The 20,010-nt window shown below is 44.9% G+C and overlaps 1 protein-coding gene across 1 annotated transcript; it reads right to left on the bottom strand.

The window, feature by feature from the left end:
• Positions 1-9,973: 9,973 nt before the first annotated feature.
• Positions 9,974-12,257, bottom strand: LOC123174095 (disease resistance protein RGA2-like). Its single transcript, XM_044589987.1, has one exon. It carries the CDS (start codon positions 12,009-12,011, stop codon positions 10,479-10,481), a length of 1,533 nt encoding a protein of 510 aa, XP_044445922.1. The 5' UTR covers positions 12,012-12,257; the 3' UTR covers positions 9,974-10,478.
• Between the last annotated feature and the right edge of the window lie 7,753 nt (positions 12,258-20,010).

Raw genomic sequence — 20,010 nt, 5'->3', positions numbered from 1 at the left:
GAGATGAACTAGGGTTTGAGAGGAGATGGTTCCGGTGAAGATGTTGATGAAGATTGACCCCCTCCCGATGAGAGGATCTTTGGTGATGACGATGGTGATGATTTCCCCCTCCCGGAGGGAAGTTTCCCTGGCAGAACAGCTCCGCCGGAGCCCTAGATTGGTTCCGCCAAGGTTCCGCCTCGTGGCGGCGGAGTCTCGTCCCGTAAGCTTGCTTCTGATTTTTCTTCGAACGAAAGACTTCATATAGCAGAAGATGGGCACCGGAGGGCCACCAGGGGGCCCGCCCCCCACCCTCGAGGCCAGGGTGTGGGCCCCCTCTGGTATTTTCTTCGCTCAGTATTTTTTTTATTTCCCAAAAATAATTTCCGTGCAGTTTCAGGACTTTTGGAGTTGCGCAGAATAGGTCTCTAATATTTGCTCCTTTTCCAGCCCAGAATTCCAGCTGCCGGCATTCTCCCTCTTCATGTAAACCTTGTAAAATAAGAGAGAAAAGGCATAAGTATTGTGACATAATGTGTAATAACAGCCCATAATGCGATAAATATCAATATCAAAGCATGATGCAAAATGGACGTATCAGGAGTAAGCAGCACTCTGTGAAGGCTACGGGATCGCGAGATCCTGAAGAGCCCCGTGCCTTCACAGATGATGACAGCCATGATGAATCCTTTCAAAAGCAGCAACAAGTAACTGTGGTTGAATCAACGCCACCAAATCATGGGGGCGAAAAGAAAAGGGTGATATTGAAATTATTTAAGAATGACGAGTATGCTTTGTACGATACTGAGAAGAAAAAAAAGGAAAAACAAGACTCCATCAGAGTGTACAAATGATTCCGAGGACACGAACAGTAAAAAGAGGAAAATCGGCTCTAGCAACTTAAAAAAGAGATCAGAAGTTCCTGAAACACAGAGGGACCAGCTAGACGTGGTTCGACAGGATTTCGTGGCGTCACTGATCAACACTACAAATCGTGAAAAACAAATGGTCTTAGCTGATGACATTGTCGTGCTATCAAAGTATTTGCAATGCCTCACCCACAAAGATGAATCTGAAGATGGCGTATGGTTGGGTGATGAAGTAAGATAGTATTTCACAAATTAGTTTATGAAGTTTCATTTTTGTACAATACAATTAACTTGATTATTGTTGTAGGTGGTTGATGCTGCGATCCAGCTCATGCGTCATGATCAACCAATTGACACAAGGTACGGCCAACTGGTTTACATTGAAAGGGTGGCCGGCGTCGCTAAGCTCGAAAGAGATGGTAGGATAGAGGAGTGCTACGAGGACGCTTTGGTAGGCATTCCTGGAACAACACAAGGCACCACCTACCTGAAACATGATATGGTATTTTAACCTGACGTAGAACAGATATTTTTATTACTATGCATGTTGATCTAATTATCTGTGCACTCCAGGTTTTCCTACCTACGAATAGTTTAAACACCCACTGGTTCCTTGTGGTCGTAAACCCCAGAAGGAAGGAGATTCAGGTTCTTGATTCACTTTTCCACTGTATGGTACCCAGAGAAGTAAATAACTTGGTGAGAATTTCAACATATTTAATTATAAGAAAGGATTTAACATCGTATGTAAGTATTAGTCGTAGGCAACATATTTAATTATAAGAAAGGATTTAATATCTGGCTGGCCTAGTACTGTTTCATAGCAAATTTTTCCTTACCCCTTTTTTGTCGTTACTCAAAAAATTCACTTTTTTTGTCTTTCTTCAGTTCTTCACCCGCTTTCTTCGGTGTTTCTCACTTTTTCCTTTTTTCAACACATATCTACTATTTTCAATGCACATTGTACATTTTAAGTGTACATGTGGGACATATTTTTGACACACGTTGATTTTTTTTCAAATACACTTTGTGCTTGTTTTCAAATATTCGTTTGAACATTTGTTTGAATACATGTTTAAAAATAGCCAATTTTTCCCTGGCGGCTGCTAGGGTTTCTAAAAGGGATGCATATTTTATTAAAATCATAAAAACGTTAATTACTCACCTAAAAACTGTTATGCTTGCGTAACTTTTAAGTTTTTTGATAGCATTTGAAAAAATGTTCATGAAATTAAAAAATGTTCATCACATATAAATTTTTTATGAAATGAAAATAAAAGCTCTGCATAATTCAAAAAAATGTACGTGATATTTGAAAAAAATCAGCATATATGTGAAAGATGTTTAACATGTATAAAAATGTTCAAACATGTATTAGAAAGAAAATGTTCATCGGGTAATTTTAAAAACTTTTTTTATTCCCATGATGAAGCCGGGTGAGGCGTGACACAGAGAATAAAATATGGTTGATTGGGCTTTATATTGTGAGGTAACGGTCATGCGCCTTCAACGGACGGCTTTATTACCACGACGAACACAATTTCTAGGGAAGGTTTCCATGAAGCGGCAAGATTTACAAGCGCCCTTGCTGAATTTAGTTTTTGTGAGATGGTTCGATGTACGTGGGATCCGAAGCTTTTTTTCTTTTCTAATTTCCTCGTGATCTACCAAGGTCTTGTGGTTTTTTAGGCAAGACCCAAGACCAAGGGTCTTGCGGGCTAGTCACGTGGTGTTATTGTTGTAGTGGCGGATCCGGCCTACTGGACCAGGGTGGGCAATAGTGAAACCATTTATGTTTATTTATAATAATAAAAGGGCATGTGCGTTGCAACGGGAGGAAAAAAATACCATCCCCCGCCACCTCTATTTTAGTATGGTACCCCACCTGTGTTGCTGACTATCCTCGTTAATTGCGCTTGTTGCCAATGGCTGCGGTGTTCATTTGGTTGCAAGATGTGATGATCTCAGACACCACACAACACACTTATCAATTAACCCGAACGTTAAATCTAATCCCGTCGAGCTGGAAGCAAGGGTTGCCCTCTGCGAACCCCTAACTGTAACGCGTGCTTCATTAGATTGTGAGCTTCAAAATTCGACCTCCTAAACTCATGGACGAAATCACAAGAATTAAAAACTCTAGATTACTCTATAATTTCATGTATGATGGCATCATAAGCAGCTCCACCTCCCAGCTTCATGTCGTCAATGACCACCTTGCAATCCAGTGCAACATGTATATCTCGTAAATTGAGATTCTCCGTCAGTGCATAGTCTCCCTCACCGGCAATGCTTTCAAAGTTGTAGGGTCTAAAATACCTTTAAACACAATGGTCGAAGTGCCTAGAAAATTCCCGTCCCGGTCTCTGCTAACCGCCGCCGGAGCACCCAAGCCTTGCCCAACAACTGCTAGTGTTGGTATTTGTTTTTTAGGCTACTAGAGTTGTTTTTATATTTTTTTTAGATTTTTAGGTGAGGCTACTAGAGTTGGTATCTGGTAGAGGTGTGTCCCGTAGAGCATTCCCCTGAAGCCCAGGTCCAGTGCCGCCATGTGTGGCCGGGACACCCTGGAGACTTTCCCTCCATCTATGTGTGCCGCCATGTTTGGTTAGGTCACCCAGGAAATCTTTCTTCTGTCCGTGTAAACATTGTGATGAATTAATAAAGCTTCGTGGAATTATCTAAAAAAATTGTAAACACTATGACAAATTAATAAAAGCTTCGTGAGGTTGTCTAAGAAAAAGGAAAGCTGCCACTACTAGGGAAATGCTTATACACAGGAGCTCACCAGTAGCGCTTGTTCAAGGAAAGCGCAGCTGCTACGTAGCAGTAGCGCTTGGGCAGCACGGGCGCTACTACTTTGATCATAGAAGCAGCGCTGAACCTATAAAACGCGCTACTACTACAATTGTCAGACCGTTCCAGGTATGCTAGGGATAGTGGTAGGGCTCACGTTTTGAAAGCGCTACTACTATGCATCTTAGGAATAGCGCTTTTTCCCCGACCAGCGCTACTGATAAATTCAGTCCCCCTCCTATACCAAAGTTTAGTCCCACCTCGCTCCGCAAACAGAATTTTTACCACCTTAAATATGGTGCTTCTCAAACCATCACAACCACTTGGTCTTCATTCAACTCTATGTGTAGGATCTTAAACCGGTGAAGATTCCTATTGACAATTCAGATTCTACACAAAAAGATCATTGATGACCAATGTATTTTTGATTTTTTTACATTCTTAGCCTTATCAATAGCGCCTTTCTTCATAAAGCGCTACTGCTAAAATCTGTAGCAGTAGCGCTTTTCTTCAGAAAGTGCTACTGCTACAGATTTTAGCAGTATCGCTTTTTAGAGACAAGCACTACCACTAAGGGCCCTTATCCAAATTAACCGACCCACGCGTCCTCTCACTCTCCCCCTCACACTCTCTGCGCCTCCGTCGCCTCTCTGTCGCCTCCGTCGCCCTCGCCGCCGCCGTCGCCGTCCTCCTCCTCCACTCCAAGGTCGATCCCTCCCTCCTCCTCCTCCCTCTCCTACGCCGGCGGCCCCCTCTTCCTCCTCCCTCTCCGCCGGCGGCCCCCTCCTCCTCCTCCCTCTTCGGCGGCCCCTCCTCCTCCTCCCTCTGCGGCGGCCCCCTCCTCCTCCTGCTCCTCCCTCCTCCCTCTCCTGCTCTCTCCTCCTCCTCCCACCTCCTGCCTCCTCTCTCCTCCTCCCCCTCCTGCTCTCTCCTCCTCCTTCCCCTCCTCCTGGCCTCCTCCCACACTCCTCCTCCCCCTTTCTGTAAATAGGTTTTAGTTTTTGTTAAATGCAGGTTTTTGTTTTTAGTAAATGTAGGTTTTTAGTATATTTTGTTTTTAGAAAATTTGAATAAGTAAATTTGAAAGAATAAGTAAATGTAGGTCTTTTGAATAGAATATGAAATTTTTAGAAATTTTGAATAGAATAAAATATGAAATTGAAAAAAATAAGTAAATGTAGGTCTTTTGAATAGAATAGGAAATTTTAAGAAAATGTCAATAAGTAAATTTGAATAGAATAGGAAATTATAAGTAAATTTGATAGAATAATTAAATGTAGCTTATGGAGTTTCACTAAGTCATAAGATGACGATAATAATGTTTTTGTTTATATTTTGTTTTTGTAGAAATCAAGGAGCCCCTGCATCATCCCCGCCGTCGTCCCCGTCACCGACCCCCTCCGACCTCGATCGAGGTGAGACCAGCCACCCCATGTTGTTAATTTAATTTAGGTATTTTAGGTGTTTAATATTAGAATAATGTAGTATGAACCCTAGTTATGATCGAATCATGTTCAAAATGTAGGTTTTTAATTAGGTGTAGTTAATAGAATTTAGGTGTTTTAGGTGTCACGTTTGTTGTTATTTTTTTAGTTAAAGCAATTATTCCCGCATCGACGTTGACGATGCCTATCCCGCATCCTCGTCGTCGACTCGACGGAGGAGGCCTGCTTGATCAGAGGGGCCATGTCCGCGACTAGGCTCCGCGGGGCTGGTACTGGAAGGTGCTACCTTCCGGGGGGCGCAGCTTGGTGAGGAGCCAGCCCGTCGTTGACCCGAACCTTCTTTGGTGGCGGTCCCGTGGGCCAGTGACAGTGCGGAAGCTTGAGGACCCCGCGGAGGTGGTACGTCACCATGTCAGCAAGGAGGACGAGCACGTCCATCGCTACATGGTTTCGTTGGAGGGATCTCACTGGAGCTATGATCCTGTGATGGTTCCTTCTCTTTGGGTGTCCACCGCCCGCGCCGATACCCGTCGTTCGCTAGGGTTTTAGCTGTATTAGTGATGTTATATGTATGATACTATTCGAGATGTATTAGTGATAATATTCGACGATGTACGGACGAAAGAGATGATTTAGTTTTGCTTATTGTATGAATGCTAATTTGAATACTAATTTATTTTACGATTTGGTTTCGCTTATTGAATGCTCAAATTGGAAAACTACTCCATCAAGTTTGAATGCTCATATGATGTAGATATAAACATATATATATATATATATATATATATATATATATATATATATTGTGTTGCTCAAATAGGATATGTGCTTGCCCAAGTGGCCGGCCATGTTTGCAGGTTACACCTCCTAGTGGCCTATGTTTTGCCGGAGTGTTGATTAATTTCCGTTCCGGCAAATTTCAGGCGCTCGATATGTCCTTTTTTAGCAAAGGTCATGCCGTATTTTTCCGTGAATTCTGGCATGACTTGTGCTAGAATATGTAGGAAATATCGAGTGGCCTGGATTTTCTAGAAAAATAATAAAACGACATTTCGGGTTGACTTTAAGTCTGTCGAGGCTCCACCACCGAAGGTCGAAAAATCAGTGAGGGAGTGTATCCACCATATATGAGAGAGGACGAAGAAGCCCGACTGTTGTCGTGGGGTCGTTTCTCCTTCTTCACCGGGTGCTAGACCTTTGTTATGCACTAGGGGAAGGAGGAGTAACGACCATCACCGACGGTCGCAAAATGTCAGAGAGGAATCAGTGAGTGAGAGTCTCCACCACATATGAGAGGACGAAAAATCTCGACTGTTGTCATGGGGGTCGCTTCTCCTTCGTTTCCATGTGCTAGACATTTTGGTGTAATGCACTCGGGGACGAAAGGAGGAGCGATCATCACCTATGGTCGAATGTATACACCACGCGAGCTGAGAGTTTTCAAGAAAAAGACTCGGCAGACCGATAGTCAACCCGTGATGAATAATAATGATCTAATTTAGTTTTTGTAGTACATATATTGAATTGTACAAGTTTAATTTTTGAATTATGAACATAGGAAATGTCGTACTCGGACGACGAAAGTCTCCCGGGGGAGTGCGACCGGTGGAACGACGACCGAGGTCAGTGCGACAGGCCTCACCTGGACGAAGATCGACGCTTCAGCATTAAGCTTCAGGAGACCTTCGATGTTGAAACGGTACGCAATGATGACAAGTGTTTTTTCGTAATTAAGCACGACTTCAACTATTTCAACGTGTACTTTTCATCTTTTACAATTTGACTAGCTTATCCCATGCCATGCAAGATGCTATGTCTTGGAGAGGATGGGTTTTGAAGACCATGAAAGTTTCGAAACAAAGAAAATTCACCTAAGGACCCATCATGGTATGGATTTTGAAGTAAATCTGTATAATTCTCATAGCGTAACCCATTTTGGTTGCACAAATTGGGAAGCACTTTGCAAGATGTATGATTTTTATGAGAATATGCTTGTCACCATGGATCTTGGTGATCCTGACATCAAGCAAGACAATATGGACATTTGGGTCCTTGTTGATACACTTCCAATTCTATCGCTATGTGAGTTTCTCAAACATAGTTATTAAGTAATTTATTGTTTATTTCAAAATAGTTGACGGCTTATTTCCATTGACAGCTTATTTTCATTCTTCAAAGAATGTGCGGAAGATGGTAGACAGAACCTACTACACCGATGGCTCTGAGTTAACTTATCAGGAGAAAAATCATCTGGTCGCATTTTGTACTGATCTTGAGAATTACAATACCTATTATCAAATTCCTCCACATTATGGTCAATACGTGCCACTAGTGCACGTGTTGAACTACGGTAACATCCATGGAGATGCCATGGTAAGATTTTTTTACTCGACATCCGTGCATCTTTTGCATAAATTCTTCTAAAACTGAACTACATTGCTAACTACGAAGTTATTACTATGTTTTTTAACAGAAAATCCCCAATGATTATGTGCCTCATCTGATGTATCAGAATGGCCGCCTTGATGTTTTGAACATACAGCCAGGTCATCCTACGAATCACACCTGTCCATATCGGATTTCTAAAACCAGTGAAGATATGATAATCAAAGAATGGAAAAAAATGTATGGACACTCGTACGGAGGTTCTTGGAAGCAACATTATGCGAAAGATAAGAATTGAAGACATGATAATCTCCATTCTCCATAATGGAGAGTCAGGGGCTATCTTGTTTTATGCTATTTTACCTAAGAGAAGGTAGTAGGTCCTAGCAAATACTCATGATCATGTGCTAAGAACAACTAAGTAGGATTGGTTAGATGACTATGATGATGATGTGGTATCGAGTAGAAGTTGTATGATCGATGATGATGAGTAGGACTTGTTATTATGATACCAATGATGAGTTATTTATTATTATGATCGATGATGCATGATGCTAAGTTGTTATATGAGCATGATGAGTTATTATATATATATATATATATCAGTAAGTGAAATGAACATGGATTAGATTCAAGTGGAGGCAATATGTGATGCACATCGAAAGTACTACTAACCCAAACTAGATCAAGTTTGGATTAGTAGTACTCTCAACATGCACCATATGTTGCCTCCACTTAAATCTACTCCACGTTCTTTTCACCCACTGCTATATATAATAACTAATTATGGTCATAAAATCATATGATGAAAGTACTGTATATAAAACCACAACGAAAATAAGCTGTATTATTAAACTATCACGTGCCATGCCAGCATGCTTGCGGGCCGGCATGCCAGGCCCGGCCCATTTGGCCAGCGATAATGCTTACGGTTCCAAAAGAAAAAAAAACTGCACGCTTAATTCCTCGCCAAGTCCGCCGCCTTCTTCCGGCTCCTCGGCGATGGCCCCATCTCCGTCGCGGTGGCGTCACCAACGTCACCACCTTGGCCGCCGCGCTCTTCGGGGAGGCCACCCGCGCCGTGCCCGCCGCCCTCACCGTCCTCGGCGTCAAGGTCTGCATCTCCTAGCTGGCTAACCCCCGTCCGGTCCAATCCAATGGCCCAGTTGAATCGAATCGGACGACCCTGTGGCATCATCTAGCTCACAGCTCTCATCTTTCTTCACTCTTGTCCGTCGAATCTTGTCTTCCCGTATGATTAGTCCGAATTTGCTCTACTCTACTTGTATAAATCTGTCAGTTCCTAATATGTACTAAGTGTAGGTTGTTTGTCATTTTGTCCTTTGGCAATCTTGCCTGTTTGAGAATTGCATAGGGATCTTGGTAATTCTAGCACATGGTCTACTTGACAACACACACATTCGCATAAAGATTGTAGCATCCCAATTCATCAATTATCCAGGTTCCTCGCCATTGCAAGCCTCCATCCTGCATTTGTGCTGAGATCTTCAAGCGTCACCTGACCGAGTTACCTAGACACCCCAGGGCAGAGTTTCTCGTTTCTGAGTTCTATGTGTGCATCAGAAGCCCACATATTGAATTGGTCAGGTATTTTGTTCCTAAACATGCAGCATGTATGCCTCCCATATAGTTCAAAGACCCGGAGCCACTGAAACTAGCTTCAGTTTTCTGTACCGCTCACATTCAACCTAGCATGCCAAGTTATTCACTTATCTGAATGCAGCAGTAAGGAAACTAAAGTGATTCACACATTTTAATTGTACCCCAAACACAATTATTTCTGAATCAGTTCCGTTGCGCTTTCTGTTTACTTGGATCCAACTACCAATAAGAATGACTATTTGTAGGATCAATGTCTTTCGTTTGTTTTCAATATGTTCCCTGTTCCTCTTGCAAAATATAGTTTCCCCTGTTCCCAGCATAGTGCTTTTGCCATGTGCCATGTAGGTGCAAATTGATGATGCCTGAAACTAATCATCCGTTGAGAACTTGAGATCCCAGCACTTGGTAGTTGGTAATAAGAATGATATTCGTACTTCTGCAGGTCCATACTTGACTGCTCTGTTTGGTAGTATCAGGGTACTATACCGTGTTACTCCATGGCACACAAGATCATATCTGGGATATGGGAGGGAGATCAATCCGTATGACTACACACTCATTCCCCCAAAAGTACTCCCTCCATCCCAAAATAAGTGTCTCAACTTTAGTACAACTTTGTACTAAATTTTGTACAGAGCTGAGACACTTATTTTGGAACGGAGGGAGTATGTTTTTTTTTTCAAGAAAACACAAAAGCTTTGTATTTTGATGTATTGATAGGAGAAGAATGTATTTGCAAGCTCGTCCTGATCCCAGGTAACACACTAGCTCATAGGAATTTGTCAGATACTCCCTCTGTTCCTAAATATAAGTCTTTTTAGAGATTCCAATACGAACCACATACGGATGTATATAGACATATTTTAGAATGTAGATTCACTCATTTTGCTCTATATGTAGTCCATATTGGAATCTCTAAAAAGACTTATATTTAGGAACGGAGGGAGTAGATACCAAGCTGTGTGTTTCGGGGTGTCAGAGGAATTGAAACTTATTGGCTTTTGCCAAAGATCAAACTACACGTACGCACGCACGCGATAATTTTCTCTACTCTTTTCTCCATGTTCAAGGATTATTACAAGGCTTGGGTACAATATATAGCACCTTCGATAAGATGCGGATCTAACTTTCTAAATACAACTCGTTTTGGACTCCATTGCCTTGACTCTGAAAGTACTTAGCCAAACACAAGCAGAGTGTACTCGACATGCAAACATTTATACTAGTAGGAGTAGGATAGGACTCCTCCACGCTTACACGTTAACAGACAGTACATGTTAACTAACTTGGCTAGACTCTTGAAGTAAAACCACAATAATGTTTCCCAATTCGCAAGACAATGTGGTAGCATACATAATGTGAGCCACAGGCAGTATGTTACTCAACTCAAATGTCCTTCGTCCTGAGGCATGCGCTTCTTTCTTCCAACCTTAGGTTCTGGCGCTTGCATCTTACAGCTTATTGTGTAGTTGTAGTAGGGTGGTATGCGAGACCTCCATGCAAGAGCCTCAAATTCCCCATGAGGTAGTGTACATCCTAAGAGGATGTCCCGCACACTGATCTTGGGGACTTCCTCACTGGAGGAATCTGACGGATGATAGTTGCAAATCAAGAAATATCTGCGGCTCTTCGCCAATCTCCAATAGTACACTGGTTCATCTTCCCGCAAACGAAGGTTTGGGTGCTTTTCAAACATAAGGAGATTTGTCTGTTTATATGCTCTCACGCATTCAAGAATTGTGCGCCAAAATCGAGCATTGAAGTTATCTCTCAGTATCCCAGCAACAAGATGCGCGCCTGTGAAACATTGTCTCTGTTCCAAAGCGATCTCCATAGCCATTGTTGCCAGTTTTGGGTGCTCATTAGGGTTTGTGCTTCCGAATGCAATTGATTTGAAAAAGTGACAATAAGCTTCTGGAGGGAGATAGTCCAGCCGAAGTGTTTCGGTTGTTCCTAGATTAACAATTCTTCCAGAACGACTTGTGATTATAATTTTACTCCCACCACGCGGTGTCATGCGTGTCGTGGAAGATTTCAGCCTTCTCCATGCTTCCTTGTTAATGTCCTCACCTATTTCAACAATAATCAGCAACATGTTTGAAGAAGCACAATCCCGATGTTTGACTAGACCATTAATATTTTCCCCTTTCAGGTCGATCACTCCTTCATCCTTGAGGCTGCCTTCTGGAAAGAAGAGGATCATTGAGAAACGATCACGCACACTCTCATCCCTGCAAATATGCTCAACAAGAGTGGTCTTCCCTACTCTTATTGGACCAACAATTGGAAGTACAGCCAAATCTGGAGCAGCACTGGGACGCAGCAAGAAATCCAGGACCCGTTGCCGTTCTGATTGGCGACCAAACATGCAATTGTCCAAGAGCAAATATGCGCCATAAGGTTGGCGGAGTATCGGAGGACACGACTGCAAGAAGAAAAGAAATTCTTTCATACCAGCCATGGTGTCTTCAAGGGTATCAACCATCCGCTGCAGCTCTTCTCGTACGTTGCTGTTTACACCAAACAACAGTTCTTCTCTGTTACTAGTACTGCTGCCAGCCTGAGAGAAACGAAGCCGTTTGGCTGGAGTTACATTGGTGAGCGCAGACGATGAGTGGCTGACCTCCTCCTCCTCCTCCTCCTCATCGTCAGGGGCTTGGAATGTCAAGGCATCAAGAACATAGTGGCCTCTGTACATCCCTTGCCTCAACATCTTGAGCTGACGGAGCATCCCTTGGTTGGTGATGTGCCGCCCCTCTGCCTCCTCGACAACGGTGTCGATTCTCAGTACTACTCTCTCCAGCCTCTGGAGAATCATGTCGATGCCGGGCTGCCGCTGGAAGTATCTGTTGATCACGAAGGATGCCGACCTGCCGAAGAGGTCGCCAACGACTGCAGAGAGCAGGACGTCCATTGTGAACCTCCTCGGCTCGAGCACTGGTCCGGCAGTGGAAGAGGGAATGATAAAGACGGAGGAGGACTAGGAGCGTCAAACGCTGGGGTGTGTTGTACAAATTTTACTCAGGACTCGGGTATGCGTGTGGATTTTTAAGGTGACTAATGCGGGATGGATCAACACGCTATGATGTGGTGCCGATCAGAGCCTTCAGTGACGCGCTGAATTGAATTGTCGCTAGCCTGACTTGACTCTTGACTTTCCAGTGCCCGGAGGCTCGAATGTTTGCTGTAACAGGTAAGCCTTTGTTACCTACATTTTCATCGCATATCTATTTTGTTGAAAAAAGGAAAAAATATTCATCTTTTTCGAAAAGGCCAAGAGCCATATATTAAGTAGCACAGAACCTACAAAAACACCCTTACAGAAATTGAAAATACATTCAAATCTTTGAGCATCCCGAGGTCTTCTTTTTTGTGTCCATCGGCAGCGTGCCGTGAGGAAAGCTCGTTGCCGCTTAGTCTTCACGTCTCTGTATCGTGTGTTTTTTTGAACACAGTACAGACGCAAGCGCTCATATACACGCGCATACATTCACCCTTATGAAAACACACACGCAAACCCTACCCATATGAACACCTCCGAAAGACTGAGCCGGTATATCATCTTGAAATCTACGAAGTCACCTCGTCGTTGATGGAAATGTCTCCACCCACTGAATGCGCATTGCCGGAAATCCTGAAATAAATTTAGGAATAAATGCGAGCACCAGGATTTGAACCCTGATGGGCTGGGGATACCACAGTCCCTCTAACCATTCAACCACAGGTTGATTCGCTCTGTATCGTGTTTCATGCTTATTTGTTTTGTTTTTATCTATAAATTGTCCTGAAATTCATTGAGAAACAGAAAGAGTTGCATGCCATATCCGACAGCAGAATTGAAAAGCACGATGTCCAAAGTTTTAGCAAAGTTTTGGTAATTTGATGGGAGATTTTGTGGGCGATAACCTAAACTTACGAAAAAACTGGCTTATCCCTCCCCACAAAATTTCCACTGTAAGACTTCCCATGATTCTAACCGTATGCCTCCATTTCAGCTCGTTAGTTTGCTCCGACGTATAAAATTTCATAGATGTAGCGTTACTGTTTTGGCGGATTAGAAAGAAAGCGGCCATGAGGAGTTCCAGTCTTCCAGAGTCGTCTCTGAATACAATCCGGTCGTGACAGACGGCACATCGCCAACCACGGAAATGGGCTGCTGCTGGCCAGGGACATTTCAAGATCAACGTCACGCCGATGTGGCACGGCCGCGGCATACGCGTCGTAGTGGGCCGTCATTTTTTTTCAAGGATCTCTGGCCACAGGTAACGGACCGGCGACATGTAACGCAAACAAAAAAAAGGCAGAAATCACATATTTGACCTGAGGGTGAAATCAAATCACAAACTGACCTGCTTTCGAAAAAAAATCACTCGGCTGACCCTTTCGTGTGGCGCACGACAGCTAGGCGCTGCACACTACCATGCAGCGCCTCTGTCTTAGGCGTCGCACCTCCTGCCAGCGTGGCAGCCCTGGTCCAGTTGCGGCCCCACAGACAGCACTGCAGCGCCTAAGGCTTAGGCACCACACTGTGTAAAGTGCAGCGCCTATCGCTTGGGCGCTGCACATTGACTTAAGCCGCATCGGGCCAGCCCCTCCCAGCAGTTCTTCCCCCTCTGAGGAAGTTGCTCTGTTTAGAGAGAGCGGCGGCGGCGGCGCCCCCTTCGGATCCCCCCACACCCCTCTCAGATCTGAAGGTTTGAGGCCCGGATTCGATCTCCAATCCCTCCTACTAGGTAAACTCCTCCGTTCCCTTTCTTTTCCTCCGTAAATGCGTTGTAATTTTAGGGATTTGCCCAAGATTAGGTGGAACCTTTGATTTGCTTGGTTTGGATCTTTGTTTGCCCAAGATTAGGTGGAACCTTTGACCCCCCCCCACACTATATGATTCTTGTTAGTGAAACCTAGATTGTAATTTTTTTTAGATATATATGAGATGCCTAGTTTTGTAGATAATTATGAGATGTTGAGTTTTGTAGCTATATGTGAGATGTTGAGTTTTTTTAGATATACATGAAATGTTGAGTTTATTTGAAATATGAGATGTTGATTTACTTGAACACATATGACATACTAGATATATATGATAATTTACAATCATTTATTCATTGTGTGAGAAGGAGATGTTGAGATTCTTGTCGATGAATACATATGAGATGTTTAGATGAACACATATGAAATGTTGAGTGTTTACCGATATTTGAGATGAACTCATATATGTTTATTGTCTGAAATTTGTAAGGATGGTTTGACTTCTCGACGATGTCTACGACACGAAACACCGGGCCTACATGATGCGCGAGAAGGAGATGGTAATAACGAGTAATCTAAATATTTTGCAAATTTGCCTTACGTTGAAATTTACACGCCCTAAGATTTGTCATTACTTGTTTTTTGCAGAAGCTTGAATCTTTGAAGATTCGGTACCACGGGGTCTCTGGTCCTGCCATGCCTTACGATGAGCAGTACACACCGTACATCAAGCAGGCAGGACTACTCCCGTGGATTCAGTTGGTCAGCCGGTCCACGCCGAATCTAAACGCTCCACTGGTGTCCGCTCTTGCTGATCGGTGGAGGCCGGAGATGCATAGTCCCCATCTTCGGACCGGGGAGATGACCGTGACGCTCGAGGATGTCTCGTTGATCACCGGTCTTGCTATCGACGGGATGCCTCTCTGTATGAGCACCGATTCTGATGGGTGGCGCGAGCAGATGATTGCTCTTATCGGTATGGCTCCTACTGAGGCTGAGGCTGATGTAGAGGAGGGAGAAGAGAAGAAGAGGGAAAGGAAAGTAGCCGGAGCTGCTTTCACGTGGATTCAAACTCACTTTGCGACGTGCCCTCCGGATGCCACTGATGATGTGATCCAGACACATGCTCGTGTCTACATGTGGTATGTTGTGTCGAGGACTTTGTTTTGCTGACTTCACTGGCAAGAACGCTCCATGGATGTGGCTGAAGGCGTTGACCGTCTTCGATAGCAAATGGAGCTGGGGTTCAGCGACTCTTGCCTACTTGTACCGACAGGTAGTTGGTCTGTTTTGTGATCAACTCATTTCTTCATTAGCAATGCAAACTTGCTGTCAAGTTAACATTGTTTTTCTTTCATATGCAGCTGGACGATGCGTGTTGCAGGATCACAGATAGTGCAGGCATTGGTGGTAACATGCTTCTACTTTCTGTATGGAGCTGGGAGCGTCTGCGTGTTGGACGCCCGAAGAGCGTCAGGTTTAATCCTTGGTATGAAGATGAAGATGACGAATTACGGCGCCCCACTTGGGCTTACAAGTGGGATGTGGTTTCCGAGATGACGAACGATGTCAATCTCATGTACCAGAAGTACTTTACCGAGTTGGACATGATTACGCCTGAGCAGGTAACGAGGTCATTACTTCAGTCATTTCTCATGTTTGCCTGAAAAAAAGTCACCAATTTTGCATTGTTGCCCTATTTCATAGGTGGAATGGCAGCCATATGGCGCCGATGACAGACTTGGGTACACCCCGGAGTTTAGCATCAACCCGATGTGCTTGCGAGATAGGGATCTCTGGCTTATGCGGTGCCCACTGATATGCAACTGGGCTGTTGAGTTTCATTTGCCGCATCGCGTGTTTCGTCAGTTTGGTCTGTTCCAGCCTCAGCCACCGGAATGGGTGGATACGGACAAAGCACTTCATAGGTAAGAGAGCGTATTGACTAAGCATCGTCAGTCCTTCTTAATTTTGCTAATGTTTGGTATTGTACCATGCAGGTTGGACAGGAGAAGGTAGCGGAAGATAAAGGACTGGGACCAGCATCATGCTTTGTATGTTACCCGCTTCCAGCTTTGCGTGGAGCAAGCTCGTAGCAGTGCACGCGCCCAGCTTCGTGAGCATAACCCACTTGCTTTTGATAACTACATACGATGGCTTATTGAAAATACTCGAGTTGAGATATGCCCGCCGGCATATAATGAGGATATTTTTGAAGAACCCGTAAACTTTGAGGATCTATCAAAGGGGAAGTACAACAGAGATGTCAGGGTAGGGCAAGGAGTCTCTGCTGTTCCGGTGATTAACTATGTGGTAAAGTGTTCCTTCTTTACTTTCCTGTTGGCCGTATTACACATGTTTGAATGGCTAACGTGTTCATTCTTTCTCATCCGCAGCGCACCAAGATCAAGAAATCAGCTGATGAGAGCCAGTCTATTCTCGAGAACACACCGGTTGAAAAAGGCAATGATGATGGTTCACTACGAGCATTCCTCAAGGTACATATCGCATTCACTATGAGAGCCAGTCTATGTTGCGGAGTTTGATATCTTCCACACGTGTTCATGTTACAGCGTCAGGCCAAGAAGTTAAGACGGTTATCGAATCTTCTCGGTTGCCGTGATCCCGAATTTGATGAACCATCTGCCTCTAGGTCTGGTACACCATCAGACCCCTCATCTCACCATCAGGGGGACGATGTGAGTTCCTCATATGCTTATCTGGATGATGATGGCGTGGTCACCCAAGAGGTATGACTAATCCTTTAGATGTGATTCTCACTTGATTACGACGCCGGTCTTCACCATATTGTTTGATTGTGTGATAGGGCCATGAGCTTGATGATGACATGACTTTGGCGGACGCTCAACTTCGGTCCCATATGTGTTCAAGCCTAGGCAGCCCAGACGCCGGTACACGCCCAACGACTTTGACAACAGAGGCAACCCAAAGGTGGTCGTAAGGACCTCGCGGATGGCTAGCTTGGATGATGAGGCGGAGGCGGAGGCGAAGGAGGAAGTGCAGGAAGAGGAGCCTCGTCCACCCAGGAAGAAGAAGATTACCCGCAGGCGTGGCACCAGGAACATGCGCGGAAGGCATTAGTGCTTGTGTTTGTTAGTGCTCTTGTAGCCGTTTCATTAGGTCGATGAACTTGTGAGGTTATGTTATATGTTGGTGAATTCTTACTAGTGTGGTATTTGTGTTTGCGAACTAGTAGTAATGTTGAATTGTCCTAAATGATGTGATGTTCAAGTTATTAGTTGTCTTTGTTCAGTATGTGCAGTCTACAGTAATTTTATTTATGTTGTAGCAAGTTATGTCAGTGCTGCATGAGGCCAAAATGGCATCTGTTTCTGCAGTTTGGCAGTTAACAGCACTGCAGTGCCCAACAGACAGGCGCTGCATAGTACTGTGTGACGCCCAATGCCTAGGCGCTGCACAGTACAGTGTAGCGGCCGTCTCACAGGCGCTGCCGACCTGGCCATGGCTATCCAGAGGGCCACAGAAGGCTTTCAGCACTGACCATCCACGAAAATTACCAAGTCATAGTGCAGCGTCCAAGAGCCAGGCGCTGCACTGTACTGTGTGACGCCTATCCCTTGGGCACTGCATGGTATAGTGCAGCGCCTGTGTTCTGGGCGCTGCACGGCTGTTTACTGAAAAAACAGAGTTTACAGCACATTCATTTCACCGGAACAACATAATACTTACAATGACTGCAGCATCACAGCAATTTGAACAAACACAAATTTTATGCCGATGAGTTCATAACTTAAGATAATTCAAACGTTACTACGACATGGTTCACGACACATTCATTACAAATGACAAATGGCAGCTTGCCCTAGAAGATACATCACCAGCATCTCACATGCCCTCACAAGTTCACGACACATTCAGTAGAAGATAGTTGACGACGAGTGCACCGAAGCGAAGTCCCTACTGAGTAGAGCGAGGCCATTTCCCCTTCTTGTCACGGGCCGAGCCCTCCTCTTGTGCCTCGCGAGCCTTTGCAAGCTTTCTTGCCCTCTCCTCCTCGCGAGCAAGTTTCGCTTGGCGTGCCATCTCCTCCTCTCGTTTCTTCCGCTCCATCCTCTCCTTCTGACGACGCTCTTCCTCCAAGCCTCTTCGAAACGATTCTTCGAACCGCCGTTGCCGCCTAAGACAATCTTGGTATTGGTCCTTTTTGACATCTTCTGGCACTTCAAGATCTATCCACGTGAAGTACTTGCATAGAGGAGGCGGTGACTGCATACAAATTTTTTGTTAGTGTTGACACACATTTGATAGTAACAGTTTACTTCTCGAGCTTACCGGTGGTTGGTCATAGGCGTTAGTTGGAAGTGCACGATCATAAGCATAGTTCGGGCATACAAAATATCTCCGCCCTTCCGTCCATGATTTATTTCGGTCGGTGGACACCTTCACCTTGCAAACATCTCCACACCAACATGGCGGGATGTCGACATCTTTCTCCTTCACCTTGTCCAAAGATGCGTCCTCCCACTTGTTCGGCATGTCTTCTTGGTTAGCACACAGTGGCCTCGTCATGGAACCGGATGAAGCCATGCCTACAAAACCGAGAATTCTTGGTTAACCCTAACCCCCACTTAACAATAACCACAATCCTAACCATAGCATAACCCTAACACCAACATCAAACACACATAACCCTAACCCTAGCATACTATGAAAGGCTAACCATACCAAATTAGCAAAGAAGCATAACATCATTCAACACAAATTTGCAAATCCAAGCCAAAACTAGGGTTTCCCCAAAGTAGCAAGATTTGAGCAAATGTGACAATTCCTAGATGAAAACGAGGGGATCGGAGGAGATTACCTTAAGGGAGGGGTTGGCTTATAAATCCACGGTCAAATACTCCGGATCTGAGGAGGATTTGATAGGGGGAGAGAGGAGGGCAGAGGGGAGGCACTGAGCTTCGGGTTTGTGTAGGGGTGGGGGTGTGTGGGGTGGGGATGGGTGGGAGGGGGTGAGTGCAGCCTAATACATGTCCAGATGTGCAGCGCCCAAGGGTAAGGCGCCACACACCACAGTGCAGCGCCTTGCCCTTAGGCGCTGCACGGCTTGACATCCCAGTCCAGAGAGCAACAGAAGCGTTCCAGTAGGTTTTCGGCCCAAAAATTTGCTAAGTCAGTCTGCAGCGCCCAAGGGAGAGGCGCTGCACTGTACTGTGCAGCGCCCAGCAGTGAGGCGCCTCTCCCATGGGCACTGCACACCTGGACATGCCAGTCCAGAGAGCAACAGAAGCGTTCCAGTAGCTTTTGCACCCAAAAATTTGCTAAGTGAGTATGCAGCGCCTAAGGAAGAGGCCCTGCACTGAGTAGTGTGGCGCCTTACCCTTAGGCGCTACACTTTCTGCTGTTTTCAAATACAAAGTGCTTTTTATGTTTTGTGATTCACATAGATGGCACATAATCATATCCAAATCACATGTAGTAGTCCAAAACACAGAAAGAAGACATAGCACATATAGTAGTCCAAATCACATACTCATACACACATAGCAATAGAGTAGTCCAATCACATAGTCATACACAAACATTGAGCCAAAAGACATAGTCATTTACGTCTCATAGCACATAGTAGCACACATTTTGGTTCATAAGAAGGTCACGGTCCTTCTCCCTTCTTCTTCCTCTCTTCTTCTTCTTCTTCTTCTCCCTCCTCCGACCACCAAGGGAGCTCACCTTCCCCCTCCGTGTCCTCCACCCCCTTCATTGTTTCCATACCTATGGAAATGGCAATATAATAGTTAGTCACACAATGCAAAATGACAACACAAGCATTGAGCCAAAAGAACAAGATCATAGTAAGTCACATACGGCAATGGTCCATTGAGCCAACTGAACATTCCTCCACCACGGCCGCCGCCAAGGCCAAGATCACCACCACGGCCTCTACCACCACCACGGCCTCTCCAACCACCATGGCCAAGACCCTCACCACGGCCAAGACCATCACCACGGCCTCTCCCACCACCACGGCCAAGACCATCACCACGGCCTCTCCCACCACCACGGCCAAGACCATCACCACGGCCTCTCCCACCACCACGACCAAGACCCTCACCACGGCCAAGACCATCACCACGGCCTAGGCCTTCACCACGGCCAAGCCCATCCCCTCGGCCTAGGCCATC

This window comes from Triticum aestivum, chromosome 1D, assembly GCF_018294505.1.
Source record: "Triticum aestivum cultivar Chinese Spring chromosome 1D, IWGSC CS RefSeq v2.1, whole genome shotgun sequence".
Taxonomy (NCBI): Eukaryota; Viridiplantae; Streptophyta; class Magnoliopsida; order Poales; family Poaceae; genus Triticum; species Triticum aestivum.
This window is presented reverse-complemented; position numbering and strand designations above follow the sequence as displayed.